The 19,231-nt window shown below is 51.6% G+C and overlaps 7 protein-coding genes across 7 annotated transcripts, besides 1 other annotated feature; 2 read left to right on the top strand and 5 right to left on the bottom strand.

Annotated features, from left to right (window-relative positions):
* Positions 1 to 19,231: part of a sequence feature (contig 1.141 1061..203328(1)) that runs on past both edges of the window.
* Positions 306 to 2,188, bottom strand: ANIA_08180 (mRNA splicing protein PRP45; the record flags this gene model as incomplete). The annotated part of the gene is made up of 3 exons (XM_676357.1): positions 306 to 482; positions 557 to 1,987; positions 2,045 to 2,188. 3 exons carry the CDS (start codon positions 2,186 to 2,188, stop codon positions 306 to 308), a joined length of 1,752 nt encoding a protein of 583 aa, XP_681449.1.
* ANIA_08179 (J domain-containing protein) lies at positions 2,442 to 5,185 on the bottom strand (the record flags this gene model as incomplete). The annotated part of the gene is made up of 5 exons (XM_676356.2): positions 2,442 to 2,827; positions 2,890 to 4,209; positions 4,266 to 4,586; positions 4,689 to 4,964; positions 5,006 to 5,185. The coding sequence occupies 5 exons, from the start codon at positions 5,183 to 5,185 to the stop codon at positions 2,678 to 2,680; spliced, it is 2,247 nt and encodes a 748-aa protein (XP_681448.1). The 3' UTR covers positions 2,442 to 2,677.
* Positions 5,967 to 6,621, bottom strand: ANIA_08178 (uncharacterized protein; the record flags this gene model as incomplete). The annotated part of the gene is made up of 2 exons (XM_676355.1): positions 5,967 to 6,333; positions 6,599 to 6,621. 2 exons carry the CDS (start codon positions 6,619 to 6,621, stop codon positions 5,967 to 5,969), a joined length of 390 nt encoding a protein of 129 aa, XP_681447.1.
* Positions 7,493 to 10,549, bottom strand: ANIA_08177 (uncharacterized protein; the record flags this gene model as incomplete). Its single annotated transcript, XM_676354.1, has 4 exons — positions 7,493 to 8,171; positions 8,327 to 8,544; positions 8,621 to 9,368; positions 9,591 to 10,549. The coding sequence occupies 4 exons, from the start codon at positions 10,547 to 10,549 to the stop codon at positions 7,493 to 7,495; spliced, it is 2,604 nt and encodes an 867-aa protein (XP_681446.1).
* ANIA_11595 (uncharacterized protein) lies at positions 11,031 to 11,313 on the top strand (the record flags this gene model as incomplete). The annotated part of the gene is made up of 2 exons (XM_050611220.1): positions 11,031 to 11,129; positions 11,215 to 11,313. The coding sequence occupies 2 exons, from the start codon at positions 11,031 to 11,033 to the stop codon at positions 11,311 to 11,313; spliced, it is 198 nt and encodes a 65-aa protein (XP_050467269.1).
* ANIA_11594 (uncharacterized protein) lies at positions 13,732 to 13,947 on the top strand (the record flags this gene model as incomplete). Its single annotated transcript, XM_050611219.1, has 1 exon — positions 13,732 to 13,947. One exon carries the CDS (start codon positions 13,732 to 13,734, stop codon positions 13,945 to 13,947), a length of 216 nt encoding a protein of 71 aa, XP_050467268.1.
* ANIA_08176 (60S ribosomal protein uL4) lies at positions 17,584 to 19,058 on the bottom strand. The gene is made up of 3 exons (XM_676353.2): positions 18,910 to 19,058; positions 18,692 to 18,786; positions 17,584 to 18,626 (listed from the first exon to the last, which is right to left on the bottom strand). Exons 1-3 carry the CDS (start codon positions 19,017 to 19,019, stop codon positions 17,713 to 17,715), a joined length of 1,119 nt encoding a protein of 372 aa, XP_681445.1. The 5' UTR covers positions 19,020 to 19,058; the 3' UTR covers positions 17,584 to 17,712.

Below are 19,231 nucleotides of genomic sequence, written 5' to 3'. Positions count from 1 at the left end.
TGTACAGTAAACTCAACCCATGCATGCAAGGCGAGGCGAATTCCGAGTGCGAAGTTCATTGACCAGTGGCAGCGACGACATCTGACACTACCGACGCCAAGTGTCCGCAGCATACAGGATGTCGTTTGTTAGATTATATCTGATATTGATTTTGATATTTATTCAATCGGGTATTAGTTCCCACACCAACATTGGCCTGACCGTTAGAGTATCCTCCCATTTATGAGACAAGATGAAAAAGTACTGTGGAAACCCTATGTATGTAAACCACCAGCTATGCAGGTAGATCGCAAGTAAACACTAATCTAATTCTCTTCATCAACCCTCGCCCGTTTCGAACCCCTAGAATCAGGCTCAGCTTCCTGGATACCGTAGCGCTTTTGACCTGCTCCGCCAGCACCCCCAGTGACATCCGCAATCATGCTGTCGATGCCAAAGGGGTCGGCTGTATCCTTTTCGAACTGGACCGGGCCGCTTCGTTCCTGTAGACACGAAATGATAAGCGCTTGTTCTGTGGTGATAGGAAGTTGTCATTAAGAGAGAGGAGCAAACCAACCTCTGCATCTGCAGCACCCCTAAATCCCTCCTTAGCCCTCCCCAGGACCTCAAAGCGGTTCGATTTCTGAATCTTGCTCATTTCGCCCTCCGCGTCGGCCTCGTCATCAAAGTCGGCCTGCGGCTTGGGACGGTAGATGCTGTTTATGGCGTCCTGCGCGGCAAACAGCGGCTTGTCGTAGGGGTTGTCTTCGTTGAATCCGGTGCTCAGCCCGCTGGTCTGGTTGAAGAGGCGGGAATCCCACATGGTTTCGGACGACTGCGTTGGCTTTGCTAGACCGAGGGCTACCTTTTCTGAAATGTCGCGATTTTGTTCGCGGGCCATTGCTTGAATACGTCGCTCGGTGCCCATGCGTGATTGACGGAGCTGGCGTTCGGCGTCTTGACGTCGTTCACGACGGATGCGTTCACGCTCTCGGGCGGCTTCTTCGTCTTCGCTGGGTGTGCGGGATCGCGATGACGCATCGGAGTAGCTGCGGCTACGGCTACGGCCGCGGCTTGGGGAGTGTGAGGCACGAGACTGCGCTCTGCTTCTCTCTTCGCGTGCCTTCTGGGCTAGAGCACGGAGATGCTCTTCCTTCTGTGCCTTCTCCTTCTCCGCCAACCTCTGTTGCATCTGGGCGCGGAGTCGGACCTCCTCACGGGCATGTCGATCAGCCGTAAATAGTGCTTCCGCAAACTGCGCAAACTTATCATTAATCGAAACATCCTGTAGCCCGCGTCCATCAGCAGCCAACCGCTTGTCCAACGGCACCGTATAACCCTTAGGATTCTTCCAATTCGACACAGGAGGCGGAATCTTCCAAGCTTCCTGATCCTCCGCCGTCAGTTTACGCGGCGGCGAGTGCATAATCGGCGGAGGAGGCGACGGTGGTCCACGCGGGATCTTCTTGTGCTTGAACTTCGGAGGCTCCATAGGGTCTTGCTGGCGCTCGACAATTTTCATAATCCGATCATTTTTCCGACTTGTATCACCCATTTGATTTGCCGGCGTGTATCGTACAAACGTGGGCTCTGCCCGGCTACCACCCTTCACGTTCTTAGGCTTCTGTGCAGCCACAGCCCCCGACACCAAGCTAGCAAGCGCGTTTTTTGTCTTCTCCATCTGCGCCTGAACCTCTTCCTCCGACGGCCTGTCCAGAGATACCTCGCCCATATCCACCCGTTGTCGGAGAGGGATTAAATCCTTGAACGAAGCGTGTACGATCCGGTCGTCGCTGTGTCCGCGGCGTGCGATAGCGTCATACTTGACCTTTCCTTCCGCGTCTACTTGCACAGCAAGCGCATTCGATTTTGATTGCGTTCCCTTCCGGCCCATGTCTAGGGGGTACTGCGCAACGAGAATCTCGGGGAACGCGCCACCGTCGCCGAAATCTTCGGGCGCTCGAGGACGCCATCCTGCTCGGTTGCCGTACGGAGGCGGACCGGTCCTCTGTTAGCAGCAAGTATTAGCACTGTAACTTAGCAAGAACAATAGGCGGATACTGACTCGGAGAACAATCTGTGTATCGTCAAGCTGGCCCGGCCCGACTATGCGCGGTCCTCGCTGGCCATGCTGTGGCAACTCCTCTTCTTCACCTGTGTATTTTGGTTTCGGTAGCGATTTGAAGAGTCCCTCCGCAATGGATGTCATTGTGGATATAAGATTATGAAAACTGGGTGAGAGGTAAAAGGAACTTCTTTCGATGGAATGACGACTGCTCGATGCTTTTTTCGATTGGGTTGGCGGTCGGTTGCGCGAATGGTCTCACCCGCGCACCCTACGATTAGATAACATCCTGACGGGAAGGTCTTGGTGCCGCCTAGGGTCGTGCATAGATCTGATCGACCGACTGGAATAACTAAGTGTATACGATGTTATTGAGCGAGCAAGAAAGAGGTATATCGTCGATGTCTCAAAACATTATATCTATGCAAGAACAGGTCGCTAATACATCTAAGAAAAACTTCAAATCTCCCACAGTGACGAGTATATGGTCCAAAATCGAAGCAGATGATACAAAGAGGAGAGGAGTTTGCCTAATAGCCGTATTGTAGAGGAGATCTTATACAGAGGTCGCTGTACCCAGCCGATATGCGTAGTCTTGGGCAAGCAAGACTGGTTTAATTTCTCCCAAAGGCTTCAAGCCGCAAGCAGATGAGAGCGCATGGGGCAAGTGACGCCCTCTGCATCCGTGGCCTCGGCATAATGTTCTTTCCCATGGTATTGGTACCATATCTTCAGTGTTTTCGGCAGTAGAGGCGCCGGGTCATGGAAGCCAAGAATCTGGAACTGTCTGAAAGTCAGTATTCTGACAAGAGTCAAGAACTGGAGAGAAAGTGGTAAAAACGCACCTTAGCCGTCTTCTTAGAGATGATGAGCTGGCCATGATCCACCAACGCAGCCACAGGGATAGTAACATCTGTCACCTCGGGCTCCTTGGCGCCTTTGTCGGCATTCCGCTTTGAAGGATAATGCCCGTATTCTGCTTTGGTAATGACAAGACCCCCTCTACTGTACTCCTTATCCTGCCGTCGCCGCACTTGATCTGCCATGAGTTCGATGGCTTGTGTGCTTTCCAACCTCTTCTGAGGAACAAGTTTCCTGAGTTTCTTCTGTCGTTTAGCAATTAGCTTCCGGCGATTCCGTCGTTCCCTGGGCCGTATAAATCCAAACTCAACCGCGCAGTATGTTAACCACGGGAGGAGAACTGCCAGAGTGGCCGAGTCCGCATTGACACTATCAATCGGGCAAATGGCAATTGGAAGTCTTATTCTCTGCCCAAGCCTGGCCCAGGAAAGCGACATTATTAGGCCCTGAGGTTGTAAACTGACTCCGAAGCCCACGCGGGTCAATTCGCTAACCTGTCGAGAACCGTGCACACTCCATCTAAGCGACAGGTTCATATCAACGGTACTAGTAATTTCAAGCCGTACGGAGCGCGGCTCGTTCGCTGGTGGCAATGAGTAGTGCTTCTCAGAGCTCCACTGAGAGAGAGCAGCATCGGTGGCTGGTTTGCCAGAGAATATGTTGCGGGAATATTTAAATATGATTCCAGCCGTGGCCGGCGATGCAGAAATGGCGACGTGCCAGGCCTCAGCGGCCTTCTGTTCTTCGCGCTTCTTCGCGCGGAGCATCTCAAACTCGTCCTCCTCCTCATCGTCCTCGGCTGATTCCGGCATGTCTTCGTCCTCGTCAGCTAATCCGGGAGCGAGTTTTGCCAGCTGAGATGCAATGCCGACCTGGAGTTGGCTGATCGCTTGGTCCTCCAGTGACAGACTATCCCCAGCAAAAGGCAGTAATAATGTTTCAATAAAAGATGGCCATCCAATAAATCCACTTGACCAGCTGCAGAATGCGGTCTTCTTTTGCCCAATTCCCTTGGTCACCTGTAGGTTGAGCATCGGTGGAGCCTGAAAAATGGAGCGATTGAAGATAGTCCCAAGAATCACGTTAAAAGGCCTCGTTCCAGGTGTGACGACGATGCTCTTTGCTACATTCGCCTGTACCGTTGTAGACGGTAAAGCGGTAGCTTCGACGCTGACAAGCGTGTCCTGGAAGAGCGAGAACGGCCATCTCTTAAGGATGCCCTTGGGATTAGGATCGCTGAGTACTCGGCTGGTGCTCGCTCCAAGGGTGACATTTTGTGTACTTAAGATTAAAGGGAGAGGTACCTTGTAATTTTGTCAGTGGTAAATCGCACTCAGCTAAACGAACACCCAGACGTTACCTCTCGAAGCTCCGTTTCGCCATCTTCCCATTCCAGTTCGACTTTGTTGAAGAGGCGTTGAAACCCGCCTGCAACACCAGCATATATCTCCAACTCTGGACTCTGGCTAGCTTTTTGTTCCTCTTCTTCCCCGACTTCGCTCTCAGCACCCTCCCTCTCATCCTCTCCCATACCAGTCCGTAGCGTCGGAAAGGGCGTGACAAATGAGTACCGCACCGCGAAGCTCGACAATTTCGCCGAAGGAATCTCTAAGTATACTTCGCCCTCGCGCTCATTCACCGAAATCATATCCCTAGCATCAACGCCCACAATCAAAGATCCCTTTTAAGCCGTCAGATCAAGCACCACAACATGCAAAGCACAAAACAATTCCAGAAGAACTAGTACAACAGGACATTTGGACGGGTATTCAGCGTAGCATACCTTACTTCTAACCAAAGAATTAAGCACCGCGCGCTCTCTGTTCTTCATCGATTCTAGAAACCACCTCCGGAACTCTTCCGGCTTCATCGTCTTGACTCCGACTTGTCCCTGCTTCTCCTGTCTCTCCGCCTCGCCACCACGTCCCATCGCTCCATGAACGCCCCATTCCCTGCGAACCCCCTCCGCGCCCAATAGATCATACACGACTCTCTTCTTCGGATCAATAAGGGTGTCATACGCCTCGCGGATGCGCTCAAACTGCTGCTTCGCCGCATCCTGCAGTTCTGGCGTGCTGCTTATCAGGGTGGAAACTTAACGTGAGCGTCCGGTAGGCGGAGCGGATTGCGCCGTCTGTAGGCGGAGGGTCGCGGGGAAGACCAAGGACGGCATAGTGAGTCGAGTTCTTCGGGGTAGGACATGAGGAGGGAATAGGTCTCGGCCTCGTTATTATCGGTATCCGCATCGCCGACAGGTATTTGTTTGCTGTTATTATTCATTGCGGTGGATGAGGCGCGACGCGTCCAAAGTACTGGCGTTCTTCTGGAGCTTTCTTGTTCTCCTTCCGTCGATGATTTGCGCCGGCATAGAAGTGAGGACCGGCAGAACAGAGACGCGGCAATTCCTGCCTACGCGTGCGTTTGATTGTTGCCCTCGAGTCACAGAACTCTGTGGTTCATTTTCCAGTATTGGCGTGCTGTGGCTGCTGGCGGTGATGTTGACTTTTTTCTGTTGAATGCGGAGGGAGAGCGGCGGGCGGAACTCCACCCTGGTACTTAAAGTGACGTCTCGTCCGTTTTAGGCTCGGCTTCCTACTGCACTCTGTGTTCGCAGTCAGTTAGAGGAAACTTATGTGGTAGGAAGCAATTGACCATTCTTCGGGATACTCGACTAACTTGAACTTTTAGAATTTCTGGAAAGTAGTGGTCATGAAGAAAAAGTTGCCGACAGATACAATATATATAAACAGCTATAGTCGCAACCTCCAAAATGACACCAAAAAGCAGCTTGCGAAACCTCAAATACTAAAACGAGCGGAATTGTGCGATAACTTGCTCCTTCGACCAATGTCCTGCTTGCACTACAGTAGGTGCTTTCTTTTCAACCTTGGAGCTTTAAATCATTGCTGTACAGAGCCTAGGGAACGCTAGCAGCCACCGTCTTGTACCTCTTCACATCTTCTTCCAAATTTCCCTATCTTCCGCCGCTTCGGCTTCGAGCTCAAGAGTGGGGATCCCGAGCATATTCGGCAGTTTAAATCAAGGTAATAACCTGAGGATATCACTGTATCTCAAACAAGCTGCGAAGAGGGAAAAGGGTGGGTGCCCGCATTTTCAAGACGAACTCCAACCCATCGCCAGACTGAGGCGGCTTGAAGACGGCCTCTGAACCCTCACGCATAGGAAAGATAGGCTCGAGAGGGTCCCAATAGGCGAGCCACTTTTTGGGCTCAAGGGTTCCAGGGCTGCCCAGACATGACCCCAATGTTGTGGGCTGCAGACTTGAGTAACATCTGGTTGGAACAATGTCCAGGATCTTCTGGGCAAGGGCGGCCTCTTTCCCACGCTCCGACCCGACCCTGCTATCATCCCAGCAAGATGAAGAATTGACCAGAACACTCTCTGAGACCGCTGGTCCTGGTCGGTTCCTGAGCGGAAGTGTTAGGGGAAGATATTTGAAACCAGCGGCTCCGTGATCTTTGTGATCAAAGCAAATCTTATCGTTTTTATGGTAGTATCTTGCGTTATCACCGAAGATTGTACAAGATCTTCAGCCTTAGTTGAACAATGCGTCACCTTCTCCTTCAATATAGGGGGCACGAAAGCGGGACAACCCTAAAAATACCGTTAGCTGCTATTGTACCTAACAAACAACGGTCGTAATTGATGCACTATAGTTCTTAGGACACCTACACTCCCGTAGTATATGGCGACATGATCGCCACTCAGAATCAGGGGCAAAAATGATGATAATTCTGAGCTCCATGCACCTAATTCTCTGGCCGCGCTATAGTAGCATAACACTAGCAAGGCGTAGTGCGTTTAGCAATATCGTTCCCGCAGGCACTGATATTTTGCGTATCAAAAGCGCCCTGCAGCTTGTCTCGAAGCTTAACTGCCACGCAATATTCAGGTCCCTCTTTTTATCGTATGCGGCCTGGACAGAACTTGGCGTATCCCATTCGCCGACGCCGGTCCTTGATTAGCATCCTAATTCGTGGGAAACTGCACGTCTTAGTCATGACCCGTACGTATATAATGGGCGAGTAGTTGGTCAATCAATGGTGCGGAATAATGAGGAATAACGTGGATGAAGTGCGGGGATAAAGTAGACAAATATGTGGTAGATGACTTGACCATAATGACGGACCGGAGTTAATGGCATCATTATTCTCTATCTAGTGTCGACACCACGGGAATCCATTCACCCAGTCAAAACGTTAAGAGAGCAGGTGCCGAGAGTGGGTGAATGGCAAGTAGGTTTCCATGGGATGCCTAGCAATTCAATATCAAATAATAGGTAGTGTCCGCGCAGAATTTAGATAATGTTGAATCATGGTCTCTGAAGCCGTGCCCCAAGTTGCTACTTGTGCTTGATTTTGATATCACATCATATACAGCCAGCTCGATCGAAATTTATATTAGCTGAGCAAAAAAAAAAAAAAGGGGGCATGATGGGCCGGGGCGAGCCTCGAGAACATAATATTTATATGCAGCACAAGGCCGCAATCTCGTGAACCGTATATCGCACATGCTAGCATTAACCCATATTCGTACAGTGTCCATATAAGACCAATGGACCCCCACTCACTCACGCCTCGCTCGAACCCAAACCACATTCCTCAACGAACACGACACATCCATCACCCCAAACGCAAGGAATAGCTGCTCCCTTGGCAGACCGCCATATAGTAGGTCCTCATTCACGGACGAATCCTGCTTCTGCACGCCATTCTGGATTTGACTGTCCAGCGAGGGGCCATCGAACAAGAAAGCCACTCTCCCTTCAAGTGTGGTGCGGCTCGTAGAAACAGAGCGGTGCGCCTCAATCAGCGCCTCTAAGCGTGATTCCGTAGCCGACACCAGCGGCTTCGTACTGTTCCAGAAGCTGCTGAGGTCACGGACAACGTCAAGTCCCCCGCGGATAAGGTTGATGCACTCAGGCAAGTCGATAACTAGACCACCGGCGCTGAGAACGTCTACTGCGGAGAGGATTATGTAGCCAAGGAAGGGATCCAGCAGTAGTGTTTCGGACCTTGGGGTCGGGTCAGCTGTCATTGGAGAGACGTTGTGATCGGAGGCGTAGCGTTCAAGCGCGAGTGCGGTGCGGAGTATCTCTGCAGCATGGTTGCGGGCTGTGTGAACGTACTGTTTTGCCATTCCAGGTCTAAGGAGCTGTGCGCGTGCGTAACGGTTGAGTTTTAAAAGGGCGGCATGATACAAAAGGTGAATTGAGATGAAATGGTCAGTGTTTCGTGCTTGGATGCTGCGTTCGAGGTTTACAGCCGTAAATGTTAGGTGGTTTGGAAGCCTTGAGAGCCACTGGTCTGATCGGCGGACTATGGCGGTATAGAAATCCTCGAAGAGTTTGTTGTATGAATCTGCCGGGATGAGAGATAGGCGGAAAACGTGGTCAGAGACATCGCCCCATCATGTGATATCACGTCTATGAGGAGTGCCAAGACGCTTAGGTTGGAGAGTTCGTCCGATTCGGAGGGGACTTGATTAAGGAAATTTTGGAAGAAGGGAACTGTGGTATATTCCTGGGCTTCGTAAATCTCTTCGCGGCAAGGGAGACGTAGGAAGGCTGTTTGGGAGGAGATGAAGGTCGTTGAAGGGGCATAGAAGCACGACAGGCGCTGTGTAACGGAAATTAGAGACAACTGAGCTCAGAAGGGGTAAAAGCGGGGAGAGGGCGATTGATATGTAACTCACATCAGTCAGAAAAGCGATCCAGAAGGTTCGCCGACGACATTCTATCAGAGCTTGTGGATGTAGGCCATACTCGCAAGGCTGGCTTTGCTCTACAATAACTCCCCCCATTTCGACATTGTAACGCAGGCCGCATACCGTTCGCACCGCGGCGCCGGCAGCATCCCAAGATTTCACGAGTGCGCCAATTGCGTAGTACCAAAGGCTAATTATAATGCGGCTCTGTGCAAGCTGTAAGGATAGACTGTGCTGGCTGTGCTCGAGGGCGTATGTTGCAATGCGGGAGTATCTCCTCATAGCTGTGATCTTACCAGGGCGGTCTGAGAAGACAGATCCCAGTGCCATGATGCAGTAAAGAAGCATATTATCGGCGAGAGACTTCGTATGGCATGATTTGAGCCAAAGGAGAAACCTTCTTCGCGGAAACAAATAGTATAAGCGGTCATTCACGTATGTGAAGTACAATTCGGTGAAATGAGTTGCAGATTCCGGATCGACCGCGTAAGGGTCTGTTCTCCAGTCAGTCGCCAGTGGGTCGTGTTCATCCAAGTCCTTGATCTCCGTCAAGATCTCCGCGTAGTCCGCGGATGGTGAGCTGGCAGCGCTGCCTGTTGAATGCCGCGGCATACGCTCACGTTCACCGGGAAGGTGCTGCGGCCTTGTCGCATATTGCCGGGTCGGGATCGCTAATGTTGTTATGGTTGCTATCCACAGCAGAAGGCGTAAGCATGGAGTCATCAGATAGGGGAGACTGTGAGTTTGTTCCAGGGAGGGAGGTAGAGCTCTCTGAAGCCCTCGCAACAGAATATAGTGAACTGGAGGTACCTGCATTGTTAGAGTCCTCCGTTGCAGTATTATGTCTTATATCATATTTCCTCGTGAATTGCGACGCCTTCGATGCTGCGCGGTGTCCACGCGGTCTGAACGTCATCAGCAATTCAGGTTCGTGGCACTCTGTTGTCCATATACTTACGCACTCTCAAATCTGCATTCCCTCCCAGACTTCTGGCATTGGTCGCACTTCGGCAGGTTTGGATGACACTTTATCTTCTTTTCTCGGCATGTAAGACAGGCTTGCGCTAATCTTTTTCGAGGCTTGCCAGCTTTCGTGACCCCCCAGTTGGCGTTAACTGGCATGCCATCAATGATTTTGGGGCAGTGAGAGCCGTCAGCGTATATATAACACAGGCCTTCACCCTCAATGAAACGCTCATCCACGACGTGCAGACGTACTTGAGGTTTCGCTGATTTGCCAGAAGCACCGCGCTGACTCAACTCAGTTGTACTGAGTGAAGGGGTCTTCATGAAATTTCTGCCGTTGGGTTCCTCATTATAGCCATGAAAACTAGGTAGGTATGGCGGGTGAATTGAATTCAAGTTGTTACTCAAGTACGTCGGCGTATTACGGCCAGGAGCATGAGTCGAAATGTGAGATATAGGAGGTAAGTTTTTCGATTGCGGCGAGGTTGCTACGTCCGGGAACGCCCTGGATCTTTCATAGATGCTTGAGCGCGCCTGTGTAGGGGGCGCGGTTGTCTCATTATAGCGCTGGGGTGATTCTCCAGGCTCGTGTGGCGCCAAGTAGATCCCAAAAGCACTTGGGTTATATGGTGATGGCGACCGGCTTAATTGCGCGGTAGGTGTAAGAAGTTGACTGACAGAGGGAAGCTGCTCGTTCGTTTGCTGGTACCCATGACTGCTCGAGTAAACGGAAGGCTCTTCTCTCTCGTCTAGCCTGTCGGCTCGATTTCGTGGACGTAAGAATGGATCTGTTCCAAACTGTAATGGTGCTGAAGTACGAGGCGGTGGAAGTTGATATGGATGGGATCCCGGAACTGATAGGTTAGCTGGACGATCCGGTTCTTGCTCCGCGGGACCATCGGCAATAGGTAACATACGCCCGAAGGGTCCAATATAGTAGGCCGACGACATGGCGTTCGTTTCGTTTTATAGACGAATGCCGTCTTTGCAAGCGCCGAGCCTTTAGCCGGCAGAGAACACGTTTTTGAGAACGTCGCCGTGGGTCTCTATCAATAGCTTGATGAGGCACTCAGGCGAATGGGTGAGAGCCTGGGCTAAGCCCTAGCCAACCCTTAGACAACCTGGAAAACACGCGCAAGGTTAGCCAAGAGAATAAACAGATATGCGGGCATAGCCTTGAGTGAATACCAAGTCACGTAGAAGTACATACCTTTGCTCCTTTTGTTCTTCGTTGGGCAGAGTTGGTGTATTGTAGAGAACGTGAACAAAATGAAGAGTCTTGGAAGGAACGAGTAGACAGGTGGCCGGCCTCAATCCAGGCAGTCAATCAGGGCCTGGAACCCCGTTGGAGATAAGTTTCCAGGACAAGGCCAGGTATATAATCCGGCGCAGGGACAGGGACGTGATACTAGTGATGAACAATTTGTCCACAATGGGGAATACCTCGGACAGCAGCTCCGCAGGAGGATATACCGGTCGTCGCCACGCGGATTACTGGAAGCTCCCGTGCACTAGGAATGGAATAGACGAAGTGAGTGGGCCTCAGTGGGTACCAGGATGAGATCTAAAGGTGGACACTCATGGCGCAAACGGCCCTGAAACTGATTCTTCTTTAGTTTCTTTCTCGGGACGAGCTCCCCATGCGAGGATTGCTGCAGGATTCCAGCCAAAGCCCCCCAGGCCTTTGGACAGCGGGTGACTACCTAGTTCTCTAGTGCACACCAGCCAGGCCAACGGCTTCAAGGAGCCTCCGCTGCAAATGGCCTCCTCACTGTGCGCGAGGCTTGTGCAGGAGATGGGCAACAAAGAAGGTTGATGACTTGTGAGGCTGCGATTTGCAACCCCGTCAAAAAGAGACCGGACTGTAAGCCTTGGGGGGCATGAACACGAGAGGCAAAAAGAAAAGAAAGACGCCCGTTTGTCGACAAGCAGTAGCCTCCACATGCAAGTGCAGAAGAGGCGAATCCAAGACCGGGGTGGTGAAAAAGTGGATAAATTCTATTATTATTTCCATTAATTTGCTTTTCTTCTCCCTTCCTCCCCTTGTTCGATTCGAGTGAATGTACTCTCACAAGGGAAACACAGAACCAACACTGAGAGCCGCCCGTACGTACCTGATTGGACCAGATGGCCTGATGCTGGCCAGATTGCTGCAGCCGCTAACGGAGAACAATGAGCGCTGGGCAGGATGTCATGCCGGCGAATCTTGATGGGACAAGGATCAGACCCGCGATCAGCGATTCGCTGTCAGGGCTGGGACTGCTATATTGTGGGCTTGGACGCGGGGAAAGACACCAGATTCAATGACCACTTTACCGCTGGATGGCCGCCCTGGTACGAGAACCCTGCTGTGAACAAGGGGGTCCCGCGGAGACACGAGGAGGACGGCAGGACTGAAAGATGCACGGCAAACTACGCTCAAAGGACAAGAAACAATCTGACGAAGTGGGCGCCGAGCGGAGTAGATGGAGAGCAAAGTGGTACGGTGGAAAGGGAGAAGTAGGGGAGAGCGTCGAGATTGATAGGAACTGGCGTCGAGTTCACTATTGACGAGGAAGCTTCCGGACCTGAACCCGCGATACTCACCTACTACCTAGGCTCGCATACAGGGTACCCGTGACAGCCTCCAGGGCTGACCCAGACACATCGTGTTTCGCATAGGTATGGATCATTTACTTCCGTTCGGACACTCCCCTACCGACATAGCCGTGATGTCGATCCACTGGGTTGCCCAACATTCCTGCCTGTCTAGATTCAGGTATGTGCCAGAGCCTAGGCAAGCGAACTCTTCCAGACTGCAGAAGTCATTCGGTTCCTGAGTACTGAAATGAGCGATTTGATCTGCTCTGTTGCATTTTCCTTCCTTGTCGGCTTTTCTTTTAGTTCATTTCGCTTCGGACTTGACTCCACCTGCGCCCCGCAAGAAGGATTTTCTGACGGCGGTTCAAACGATCCTCTCACTCCCATCTCACCATACATATTTGGGACGGCTGCATCCTCGGAACGGCATTTGAGAATAACCTTGTTTTGTCTTGTCTAGACCCAATGTCAAAGCGATGGATCCCTCGTAGAGTTTGAGACTTGAGCTCCTTTCATTTGTCTCACCCGCTCGCCTGTCGGTCGATCATCGCGCCGTACCTGGTCCGACTCTTTTGCGCGCATTGACTGGAAATCGCCAAGTCATCAATATTGTTCATGGCGAAGTCATTACTTCTTACTCAGGTATCAAGCCCAAGAGACGAATCTGCTGGGTACTTCGGTGGATTTTCCTTATTAGGACCATGCCGGTATCAGTATTGAAGATAAACTGGGACCACTTCTGATAGTAGTTTTTCTGTCCCCTGGGCAGCCTCGAGACAGTGTGGCCGCTTCTTGAAATACACTCCCGTCCTCCAGTGTAAAAGATAGCCGTAAGGGACTTGAGAGTGAGACTAGCTTTGTTTCGCAGTTCGTCCTGGTCGTTCGCGGGGATGGCTGCGCTAAGTGGAAACACCCGTGGATGGCTCCTGCAGCACAGTGAAAGGTGAGACTAAATCCCGGTTTCAGGAATCTTTGACTTCCATTTTGATGTTGCCGGCCTGCCCGGTTGAGTCTCGAGTTTTGGCGATCGGATCTACAGCCTCGTTATTATTAGAATCTCATTGTTTCCGTACTGGCCCCATAAACCACCCCTTGGCCGGGGATAATCTGCGATTCTCCGTGCAGCATCGGGTCAGTATCTTTCAGCTTCGGTGTGGACAGTGGACTATTCCCTCTGGCAATAATGGCATATACCACTCCGTACCAGATTCGCCCATCGTTCCAGCAAAATGGGAAAATCTCCGGTTGAAAGGTTATTGGTCCGATGGAGTCTAGATCCAATCTATCCGTGCGTATACTGAGATTGCTTGCCCTATCATGGCCGACTCCTTCACACCTTGGACCTCGCCAAAGCCCTGTCGGGTGTAATCGGCGAATGGGAGGACCAGCCTAAGTGAGCATACTGGCCGCTGATTCCCTTCTCAGTTTCCATGCCGCCGCTCGGACCTAGGCCCGCCACGGAGCTATAAAGAGATCAAATCTGGGTGAACGATGATCAAGATCATCGTTACAAAGTACCGGTTACGCCAATCAACCAAGCTCCCGTGCCCGCTATGATTCCTTCGAGCAAGGCGGGCCAAGGTCTCCGCTATCATGCTGGCAGGAACCAAAAGAACAATGCTGGCGCTGGTCTGCTCTTGGTTTGGGCCCTAACGCCGACGGCGTCCATTATCCCCTTGTCGGGTTCTGGTCGCCTAAACACATACATTTCCAGTGGCACTGCTAGGCCATGGGGCGGGATTCAATATGAGCAGGCCGTCGGTCCTTGAGTCCGGAGAGACATATGAAAATGGTGGCAAGTCTATCCAGGCGCTCGCTTGTTAGCATGACGCTAAAAAAAAAAAAATAAAAAAAAAAAATAAAGAAATAAATTTGTACAAAAGGGAATCTGCAGCAAGAAAAGAGGCTAAAGCGGTACGCTACCGTCGGTCCTCTAAAAGCGCATCAAACAGAGCCAGGATCCCAGTGTACTAGCACGTAGATCACTGACCTTTTGGATTCCAGCTCTCAAGATCTGAAATTGTGGAAGATGGATTAGAGACCACTTCATCATCAATTTCAGACAAGGCCCCTTTACGATGTGCAAGGCTCGAGACTTGGCCGGGCTGTGGTTTGTACCTGTGGAGTTGCAACCTGGAAAGGGCTGATGAAGCTGTAGGCTGCCGCTGAGGCGCTGCATAAGCGAGTTGATGCCAACAAGAAATTCAATGGTTGGTTATGCATGGTCCCTGCCTGTGCTACAGGATCTTCAGGTAGAAATTTCAGTGACAACAATAATACCATCCGGCATTAATTTTCATGACAAGCTGAGGCCTTTGAAGCTGTGACTACAAGTTCAAACAGTGAGGTTCGAATTGCACAATGCCGAGCTACGTCATGTGTTGCCAAAAGATTCCAGCATCCTCACGTGCTTCCTCTTCGAGAGCGACAATACCACTGCATGCTCACAAGCTGGTCCTCGGCTCTCCTGGAAGTTATCTACCCCCGGCTGGCTGAGTTGTCAAGCAACCCCTGCTTGACATCGGTAACTTATCCACAGCAATTGACTTTTCACGCTTTAATATCGCGCATCTTCCTTCGTCGAAGGCACCTAGCCGGCTAGCCCCCAAAAGCCCTACTCAAGGTGCAACAACGGGCCATTGCCTCCTTGCTAGACGAGAAAATGCCCATGAGCCTTATTTACCAGTCTCTGTGGGTCCCTGCAGTGTTTCTTTCTGGAAGTACGACAGGAACTAATTCGTGTAAAGGGGTTGAAGACGCGCAATTCATCTCCCACATTACCGGTAGCGGGTAGTATGCCGAGCCTGCTTTGTCTGCGATACCTGCTCTATATAGCTCTTCTATCAAGCAGGGATCGCTTCGCTGGAACAAACTATTCGATTGGCAACATCATTTCGGTTGTTTTCTCAGTCATTTCAAGGTGAATTCGAGTACCGCAGTTGGAAACCCTGGGAAATTGCCTTCACACTAGGACGATAAATCTCGTACCGCTCTATGCTAGTCAAGTTTCGGTACGAGGATGTTTTGCACGTCGCTTACAGTTGCATATTGACCTAGGCCGCGAATAGAATATGGCAAGGATTCAAGCAAGACGCTATTTCCAAGGAGGGAGTATGCCGTTGCAACGTTGTTACTGTCTGCACGAGTCAGGAGTGCATGCAACGCCAATCGCAAGAAAATCCTTTGACGCGAAGCGGGCAAATACCTTGTAAGGATACTTGCCCCATTGTTATATCCCCGTGCGCAACTTACATGAGCCTGGGAGGTTACTCCGTAGTGTAAGCGCTTATGCGCCGTTAGATTGTGGACTCCGGATATTCCGATATCTTGAGCGCTGATATAGTGCCAGGGGCGGACCACAATTCCCTCATCGGACGAACAGGGTTCCCCATGCACGGGCTCTGATCACAACAACTGCCGAGTGGAGTTAAGACGGTAGTCATGTCTGGGCCGTCTGGCGTTCGCCGCCAGGCCTAATGACCTATACATCAAGTCTCGGCATTCGCTTTGAATGGGTCATCGGTTTGTTCGTGGCCTGATTTGTTCGCACTTGCAATATAGTACCCAGTTTCATACAAGGGTGCTTCATTTGTGTGTGACAACCGACACGACTCGAGGAAATGCTACCAGCCTGGCATACACCAAGCCCTTCTTTTTCGACATATGAGGATAAGTAGCCACCTCCAACTCCATCGGAAGCACAACCGGCACTACGGGTGAAAGCCGGGTGTACCGAATGCACATAGTATGGACGGCGTATGTTGAAGTCGTACAAAGATTACTCCTATCTGGCGCCCGGAGGCGGATGAGAATGTCATTTGTTCCAGGATCCCGGGCCCCCAGTCAGCACTAAATAACGGCTCAGTCACCTATACTTCTTGGACGACGTCGCTTTTCATGGTAACCTACTCCGTTACGAAACAGGATACCAAACATATTGAGTGATCGAGGTCAACAAGCCGGCATTACTACCTAAAAAAACCCTTAGGATCGGGCAAACTTTTCGGAACAAGCTGTTCACTACACCGATTTGCTATATGTGTCCTTCTCCGTAGTTAGGTCTCGGGCCCGTTTAGCGCACTATTCACTCGCCTAAGCGCTGAGCGCGAGTTAAGTGGCGGCCCACCTCGACATTCATCGTCTGGATACAGGGCCCGCTCCCCAGACGGTTGCAAGTCTGGAACCTTCAGGCAACCCGTTGCCTGACATGCGAGGTATGATACTTGCACTTACGTCTTAAAGAGATCAAAAAGAGACGGCGGGAGCTCCCGCAAGCGGCCCTCACTGCGTAACCTCACAAGCTAGATTTCTGTGTATCTGGCGTTGCAGAGCAACTCTCACCCGTCCAGACCTGCTAAGCGGAATATTATAGAATAGCGTGGGCAGGGCGCAGAAACAGAAACACCTAATCCATATCTCGACTCCCCCAGTTCAAGTCAAGAGAGCTAGGTTGTGCTCTCGGCGAAGAAGGCTCAACAATGAGCTCATGCCAGACACCGGCGCTTGTTTCCAATGTAAGTCGAACTCGATGAGCAGATGTTTGAGTTAACTCGGCGTATCTGATGGAATCAAGGATGCGGTACTGTCCAACTGCAACCCTTCTGCTCCTTGTGCTTGACGCCTTCCCGGCTATCAGCCTGCTTGAACAACTCCGTATATAGAGCCGGCCCGAGTATTTAAAATAGCCGTTCTGAAGGGTCGCGGGCCTTGAGGCCGGATCCCGAGCACATTAGCAAACAACTGGCTTAAGTGTCTGGGAGGTTTCGTCCAGCATATATCGCCACCGGAGGGATTAGTCCCTGCTCCATTCGCTCCGAGGTAGACTACCTGCACTAATTGCCGGCAAGGCTCTGTCTTGGCCTTTTAATCTGGATGTAACTCCCGAAGTTCCGAGCCCTGCACCGTCGAAAAAAATCTTACCGGGCAGATTTATGCATCAATCGTCGTACGAGTTGCTACAAGTGGCCGTTAGAATTGAAGATAAGCTACAGAGAAGTAATATAGTATATCACAGGGTGTTATAGCATCACCCGGGCCTAATTGTCCAGTAAGAAGCCATCGGCTGAAATATGAGACATTCGACTATAAGAATCTAGTAATATAGTTCGTTCAGGCTAAGCCAAATAGAGATACTCTTGCGAGTTAGGTCGACTTCAAAGGCTCGCTTCGCTGTCTGGTTTAAAAATGACTTGACTGCGATATCGCTACCGACAATTCCTGCTGCCACCAATGCTGGTGCAGTCATTGAGAGTAGAGTTATGCAGTAAGCTGGGCCGGTCTAATTTTATGAGTCATGTACTGTGGTCTGTAGCTTAGGGAGACGTCATCTCCTCTATTTTTACTCGAGCACTAGAGATATACAGCTATGGGACTCCAGCTCTTGAATCATTACTTATCCATTACACGTGAGGACTAAATAAAAGACGAATTGGGTATTGCAAATCCGTTCATTTGCTTATTGCTACCATTTTTAAACCGAATCCTGAACCATCACGTCAACATGACCTTAGAAAGAGAGAAAAGGAGCGAGCCATCTATTCCTCGTGGAGAGTCTTGAGGAAACCATCAGCCAGAGGCGCAGGCTTCTCGCTCTCAACGCCCTTCTGGCCAAGCTTCTCCTTGCTGAAGGCAGCAGCGTAGGGGTTAAGGCGGAGCATAACCTGCTTGTTGCGGAGAGGGTTCTTCTTCTGGACGTTGGCGCGCTTGGTGCGGGCCTCACCCTTAGGAGCGCGCAGGACGGACTGAATTTCAGAAGAGTTGATAAGGCGGGCCAGATCGGCGTTGGCAACGAGGTTGGAGGGGAGGAGGTAGTCCTTCTTGAGAGCGGAGGGAGAGCTCGTGGTGCCGTAGACGGTGTCAAGAGCCTCGAAGGCAGAGGAAGTCCAGACGATGAAGCGACCGAGGTGACCACCGGGGGCGAGTTGAAGGAGGTTGAGCGAGAAGACGGGGGAGGTCTCAATGCCGGGAATGTTGCGGAAGGCGCGGACAAGCTCCTTGCCGTCCACCTCGGGGTTGTAGACGACGAGAGGACCGCGGCGCTGGCGGAATCGGCGGTCACGGAGCTTACCCTTACCAGCGCGGAGCTTGCGGGACTTGGAAACCTTGACGAGCTCAGGGCCGGCACCGAGGGCCTGGAGAAGGGCAACGGCGGCCTTGGTCTTGGTCACGGCGGCGTTCTCGAAGGTCTTGGAGTCAACGACGAGAGGGACCTCGGGGACGTTGGCAATGCGGTGGCCGCGGGCGAAGAGGAGGGAAGGAACGGAGGAGGCAGCCAGGGCAGAGGCGGTAGCGAAACGTCTCTGGCCGAGGTTGACCTTCTGGTGCCACTTGCGCCAGACCTTGGTGGGAGCGAACATGCGACCGGAACGGCACTGGTTACCGAACGCAGCCTGACCAGCACGGTGAGTACCACCACCAGAGACACGGGGGATACGAGCGACAGCACGGCCTGAGACGTAGAATTAGCATTTTTCACCTATGGCAAATACCCAATTCTTCAATGCCTGAACATACCGGTACCCCAGGACTCAGCGGAGGTCTGTTCACCAGCCTTCTCGCTCACAGCGTAGGGCTGTCTCTTGTTCTTCGCCATACCGGTGTGAACCTGCCTATAATGCCACCGTCAGTCCGGTTGTTTCTTTCTCATTTATTGCGTCCACTTTGCATCTCGAATCCATCACAAATCTGAATTCTCATCTAACTCCCGCGTTGAAATCAAAGATCGCACATACTGGACGATATCAGGACGGATGGGCGAGTTGAAAACAGCCGGCAGGGGGCAAGTAGCCCCGGTGGGCTTGCCCTCACCGGAGGCGATAGAGACTGTAGGACGAGAGGCCATTGTTGTCGACGTGAGGCTGGTTGTCGTCTTTCGAGGTTGCGGATCAAAGTCGCTCACGAAGTTGGTCGAAATTTTCGCTTAGTTGATCCATCGCCCGGCGTCTGTGCGGCAAAGCCCTAGCCCTGCGATGACCGGATTGGGGCAGTTGTCTTGGCGGGTACTGAGGCCTGCTACGTCAGGCACCAACGGCTGTTTATCGTTCAAGAACACTA

This window comes from Aspergillus nidulans, chromosome II (genome assembly GCF_000011425.1).
Source record: "Aspergillus nidulans FGSC A4 chromosome II".
In the NCBI taxonomy this organism is placed as follows: Eukaryota; Fungi; Ascomycota; class Eurotiomycetes; order Eurotiales; family Aspergillaceae; genus Aspergillus; species Aspergillus nidulans.
The sequence above is the reverse complement of the archived record's forward strand: the minus strand, read 5'-3'. Positions and strand labels throughout refer to the sequence as shown.